Source organism: Dendrobium catenatum, unplaced genomic scaffold (genome assembly GCF_001605985.2).
Source record: "Dendrobium catenatum unplaced genomic scaffold, ASM160598v2 fragScaff_scaffold_545, whole genome shotgun sequence".
In the NCBI taxonomy this organism is placed as follows: domain Eukaryota; kingdom Viridiplantae; phylum Streptophyta; class Magnoliopsida; order Asparagales; family Orchidaceae; genus Dendrobium; species Dendrobium catenatum.
Window position 1 is genome coordinate 1775 of NW_021319007.1, and position 6767 is coordinate 8541.

Genomic DNA, 6767 nt, shown 5'->3' on the forward strand with positions numbered 1-6767 from the left:
CGCCCGACGGTTATCCGGTGACATACCGGCGGTGTAGACCGCTGGCCTGACCGTCGGCACTGACTACCGGGTAACCGGCGGCGGTGTACCGACGCTTGCCGGTGGTTGTTCGAACGCACGCCAACCGTTGTAACCACCGACGTGCCGTCGGTGTATGGACCGCCGGTAAGCCGTCGGTAAAAGTACCGGTGGAGGAACGGCCGGAACACCGTCGGTACAAAAACCGGTCATAACCGGCGGCATAAGTCGCCGGAAGGCCGTCGGTGAATAAAACCGCCGGAAAATGACCACCAGCAATGGTTTCCTACGCCATTTTTGCCGGCGGCTTTTGAACCGCCGACAAACTGCCGGTGTTTTTGAAAACCACCAGTTTACCAGTAAAGCCACCGGAAAGAACCGCCGGTATTAACTGAATTTCCTGTAGTGACACTTAAGATCATTGGATTGGCTGAAGTCTTATGGACTTGGTTTTACCTGCTACTGCTGGTTTTATTGCTTATTGTTTTTGAGGCACCTATAAATTTTGTCTCTCTTACAGGTAGCCTGGTTGGTATTTTTGAAAGGATAATGATGAATGCTGATTTATCAGCTGCCCCTTGGACGGTCAGTTGGCAACTAGGGGTTTTTGTTCTGGCCAGACCCGCTCGTGAAACAGACTCAACTGTGAATGCCAGAACTACTTGAGTCCTTTAGGCTTTTACCTTTCGTTCTCTCTTTTGTTGTGTATTTTGCTTCTTTTATAACTCCTGACCTCTATATTTTTGAGTTTGGGAGTTATAGTTTCAGTTTTTTACTTTACTTGTAATCTTTTTGATATATGAAAGGGCTTTGCCCCAAAATTTTCCCCCCAAAAAAAGAGATCATTCTTCATCTTGGCTTGTGCATGTGGAAGAGTGAGGGCGATATAGGTCTATATCTAGTCTAATCTTCGTCTCCATCTAGGCTTGCGCACGTGACCTTCTACTCATGCAACTTGCGAGTGCAAGTTAGGACCAGAAGGTACGAGGGGAAAAGTGAAGGCAAACTAAACAAAAATTAGGGCAGTTATATTAGTATATTTATATATAATAGCTTTTTTTTTGGGGGGGAGGGGGGGGGGAGGGGGCATATCCAAAGAATAAGAATATACCATTGGTTATGTTCCTTTTTGAAGGAGAGGCTAAGAGATGGTGGGTTGGACAACAGAGAGAAATTTTAAGGTAGACAAATATTGAGATTAGTTAGGATGAGTTCACTATAGTATTCATAATGTTCTTTATACTTTCTTTTGCCCGAAGATAGATACAAAAATCATTTATCAAATATGAGCAGGGATGCAAGACAATGATGTAGTATGATGCTGTATTTATTAAATTGGCTAGGTATGCTCTTCATTTAATCTCTACTAATGAAGATAAGTGTTGTATGTTTTTTTAAGGATTGAATAGGGAGTTTAGACATCCATTAGTGCCTTTACAGATTCAAGAGTTTTTAAAGTTGGTGGAGCAGGCCAGATTGATAGAAGTTGATTTTATAGTGCTGATATCTAGGTAGTAGGTATAATGTGGGATTCATTATGATAGAAGGAGGAGGAGGACTAGAATTGAAGTAAGCAGGGACAAAGAAAGTGTTGGTAATAAAAAGAAGATGCAGTGATTTGAGGGATTGAGATCGATAGCTTCTACTAGAAGCTATAGTGCATGTATTTATTACGGAAAGAGGTATGAAGGTCAGTGCTATCTTCTAACAGGATAGTATTTTGATGTGGACAACAAGGGCACAAGGCAGTAGATTTTCCACATAGACAAAGAATTAATTTAAGAGCAAGATAGTTTAGGCAGACTAATGGATAAAGGACTATAGAAGCGAGAACGTATAATGAAAGATCAGCTAATAGGGCTACAAAGTTATCAGTGGTGGTCAAAGGGAGTTTTAGGACCATTTATAATTTTTAGAGTCCCAAAAGAATTTATATGAATTTGATGAGGGTTCTGGAGTAACCTATAAAATTATGAAATGATTTAGGGATCTATCAAGCCCTAATAATGCTTAGATTTTTTTGATATATAAATTATAAAATCTCCCTTAATATATATAAATATACATGTCAAATCAAGTAATAAAATGATAGAGTATAGTGTCAGAATTATGAGGAAGTGTGTTTTTTAGCAATTTACTACTACTATTTACTTTAATTGTAAAATTATCATACTTAAATAAAAATAGATGTTGTGGAGATTCAATCGCTTAAATAAAATTAGATAAAGATAATGAATATACTATATAGATAAAATATTTTGGATTGATGAATATAAATAGCATAATTTTTATAATGAATATATTTAATTGTGATGTTATTTAGAGCATATACATCCCTAGATCTCTATTGAGTTTGCAGGGATAAAAGATGTCCACCGACTTCTCACAATTATATCATCTTCTTAAGAATGTAATGCATTTCATACCCTATGCCTAGGTATGTTGCTTATTAATTCAATATTCCAAACTATGCCTGATTTCCTCCGTCGAGGCTCCATATCACACTTAATTTTAACTACTCATATAGCCACTATATGCATTAAATTAAAATCTGATAACATTAAAAATGTTATTTTAATCATTTAAATAATTAGATAACTCATTAGTACTATATATGATATTTACATTATCAATCCAAAACTAAAAAAATTTAGCCACACATAAAGTATAATTGAAGTAAACTCATTTTCATTGATAGCATGATAGAAAGAAAATACAAAAGATGGTATCATTAGAGTTGTTCAATGAATATCCTCTACACACCTTTTTACTTACAGAATTACTTCCACAAATATAAGCCAAACACTCTAATGATGGTATCAAGTACTTCTCTAAATTTTCTTAGCTGTCACCCTAAGAAAAATTTAGAGAAGTACTTTGAATTATATTAAATTTATCTAAGTGATTGAACTCTCTTACAAGTATAAAATAATGACTATTTATAGGAAAATATAAAGTAGGCAACTAGCACTGAGGTGCTTAAAAGATCAATGCCACTACACCCAACAAATGAACTGACACTGCTGTAGTGGTATTTTGGCTTCACTACGGCGCTTGCTAATGTGCATTAGTTACTTAGTAAATAATCACGTCATTTCGTTGACAGGTCGTGTCCTAGGGAAGTTATAATTACTACGTTTTGGCGCTGTTGACGTTTCAATGTTATGGCATCATAAGGGACATTTTTGTGCCAAGGTGTTATAAATTGTGACACTGTACTGGAAAACAAAGATCATGGTATTATAAAGCTGACAGTTTTAATGTCGTGGTGATGTCCAGTGGAGAAGTTAGCTCCACAAATTTGATGTTGGTTGCTCCGGTGGTGCTTTTAATGACATTACGATGTTGATTTGTCCAACACCGTGACGCAAGATGAGACTTAGAATTCTATGCACCTTTTTTATATTTTTTCTTGCATAACACAACTAAAATAACATATTTTCAATAAAAATATAGCACAAGAAATAATACATTACATTGTTTTCACTTATCAATTTCTTCCCAACTTAAATTCTTTCTTGTCCTTAAGCAAATAAAAATATTTAATTCTATTTAAATAACAAACCAAAGTAAAAAACTAATGATTTAAAATTACTAAAATATAAAATAATACATCACAATCTAGAAGTAGTAAAAATAAACAAGATTATAATTCTAATTTGGAAAAAATACTAATTAGTCATCCTTATTATTGTTTAATTTGAATTCACGGGTTATAGGTTTGATTAATATTTTTGAATTTTAAAGTAATAATATGAGTTTAATTGATAGATATATTAGTATTTAAAAACTAAAAACTATAATTAGTTTACTGTCATTATACTAGTTTCTTACTTTATCTTTTTGAATTTAAGTATAAGATTTGTAATCAGATTTTTAAGCTTGTTTGACTGGATACAAAATTTTTAAATTATTTTCATCTTCTCCTTTTTCTTATATTTTAGAACCTATTTTCATAGTTTTCTTTTTTTTTTATGGAGTAGTATATTAATAATTTTGAATATTAGTTTTTTGCATTGGAACCCTTTTACAATCTTAAAATTTAATGTATTGATTTAGAAATTAACATATTCTAAATTCAGATTTGTTATGAATTCTAATTTTAATATACTATATATAATCTTTAAGTTCTAATTAAATATCATTATTTAAAATTATAAAATAATGGTATAAACTGTATGATTTCAAATCTAAAGCAATAATTTCAATGGCTAAGCTCAGTTAATTATTATTTTTTACATATAAAAAAATAATGTTCACTTGAACTATGATCTGGGCTTATTATTATTCCTAATTTTAATAATTTTTAATTATCATTTTACTAATATAAATTAAATATCATATATAAAAAATTATAGTAACATGAGAGGAATTTCAATAAAAATATAAATAAAAGAACACTAAGATAATTAATAATATATATTATTATTTTAATAAAAATAAAAGGCATATAAAATATGTGTTAATATAACATACATGTTGACCTCTTTTCTGCTCAAACCCTAGGTCAAAGGCGTTGACCTGGATCAAATTGACCAGTCAAACCCAAAACATCTCCTTGATACTTAGTGGGTCAAACTAAGATTGTAGGAGCCCAACCTCAGGCCGGTCACGGTGACCAGCAACCTGTGTGACCCAAATTTAGATCCAAACTTCTCTATTTGATTTCAAATCAAAGTCATGCCTTCTTAAGCTCAAATCTTATCCCCCCTGGACTCATGGTACACGACTACTCTACCTCTGTTTCAAATCCAAAACATGAAGCCCAAACCCCTGCTGGGCTTCAAACTTAGTAAACCAGGTGTCAAACCCAGTTGACCCATTAACTTAAAATGGGGTCAATAAACCTCTATTCAAAATGCAAACTCTTCGTTGGACTCAAACCCCCATCCTCCTTGACCAAATTGACTAGGCTTGGACCAAGTCAAGCTTGACTTTGGTTCAACCCAAGCCCAATTAGGCCAATTACCTTATTTAAGCCCAAATCAAGCTCTAATCCATTCTAGCCCATCCAGCTCAAATCCCTAACCCGTTTACCTCAATTGACTATATTGAACTAAGTCAACCTTTGACTTAGTCAACCCAAGCTTTAAACATGGTCAAATTTGACCTATTTAAGTCAAAAATCTCCCTTAATAATGCTATCCAATCATTTCCTAATAATTCCTAGAGCCAAATTTCCCATGCTAATTCTCTTCCCCTCCCTCCTAATTAACCCTAGAGATTGATCTGGCCGTCCATTAAATCCTTAGGCCATAAATACTTTCTTATAGGGCGGTCCAAGGAGGGGACTTTGCTTTTGCTCTTTTCTCCAAGTCTCCTTAACCTGAGATTTTAGTGTTGAGAGCTCCCACAACCTCTCTTTACTTCTCCCAAGTCAAAATGCCCTCGGTCAAAGCTCGTCGATGGCGATCCTCCGACGAATCAAAGCTACAAAAGCTTCCTAGCGAAAATTTGCCCTTAATCTAGGAGAATCAGAGCTCGAGTTCAACTTTGGATTGAGGCTAGGGAGGCCTGTTGGAACGTCAATCCCTCACGTTCGCCAGAGATCTCACCACCGGTGGCGTGTGTATTGATCAGGTTTTGACTTGGAAGGTGGGAGATATGATGGAGCTTAAGCATGAGCAGATCTCGAGCTTAAAATGCTTGGAAGGCAAAAAGAACCAAAGGTCCACCCCCCCCCCCCCTACCCCCCCCCACACACACCACACACACTTCGAACCATAAAGAGAGTATTTATAGGCCTAAGCATTCAATGGATGACCTAGATCCATACTCTAGCGGTTAATTAGGAGGGAAATAACTAGGCTTGATTAGCACAGGATTTGGCTCAAGTGGTGATTAGGCAATGATTGAATGCATTAATGAAAGAGACTTTGACCTAAATAGGCTAAATTTGACCATGTTAGACTTGGGTTGACCAAATTAAAGGTTGACCCAGTCAACATGGTCAATTTGACCTAAGGGGGTTAAGGACTTGAGCCTAGTATGGTCTTGAATAGGTTTGGATTTGAATTAGGCTCAAAAGGGTTAAATGGGTCAACTTAGGTTGACCCATGGCAAGGCTTTTGGCCCAATGGGTCAAGTCTGACCCACTGAGTCCAATGGAGGTATGTGATTGAGCCTAAAAGGTTTATATTGACTTTGGAATTTGAATTAAGCTTGGATTGACCCAATAAGGCTTAATGGGTCAACCTAGGTTGACCTAATCAACCAGGTTGACCCAGAGCATGGGTTAGGGCCCAATGGACTGGGTCTAGCTATGGAACCCAAGGGAGATGAGAATTGGGCTTGAGATGAAGGGGAAATTGATTTGAAATCAAAAGAAAGTGAGTTGGGTCAATTTGGGTCAACCCAAGTTAACCTAGGGCTTGGGCCAAGGCTCAACAAACTTGGTTTGACCCACTGAACACAAAGGAGGTGGTCTTGGGGCCTGGCTTGGTCAGTTTGATCAGGTCTGACCTTTGACCCAAGGGTTTGAGCAAAAAGGTCATCTTGGTCATTATTACTATTATAGTATTGTGATAATAATATGTATGTGTAAAAGTAAATACTAGTTAATCCATTAGTTAGAGATTGTTTGACTTGAATATAATGGTGGGCTGATATACTTTTCTTAAAATATTATTATTGGGTGTTATCCTATGTTGATATTATGATATAATGATTAAGAGTTATAAGGAATTATTATTGTGCTGATAGGCAAAGAGTAATGACTCTATTTTTTTGAGCCAACGGTTATTGAATAC

The 6767-nt window shown here is 35.6% G+C and overlaps 1 protein-coding gene across 1 annotated transcript in view; it reads left to right on the forward strand.

The window, feature by feature from the left end:
- The first annotated feature begins 283 nt into the window (after positions 1 to 283).
- The window catches only part of LOC110099230, a 7215-nt gene continuing 731 nt past the window's right edge, over positions 284 to 6767 (forward strand). The window contains exons 1-2 of the mRNA XM_028694763.1: positions 284 to 377; positions 539 to 603. Coding sequence (XP_028550596.1) covers positions 284 to 377; positions 539 to 603 — 159 coding nt within the window. The remainder of the gene's footprint in view (positions 378 to 538; positions 604 to 6767) is intronic.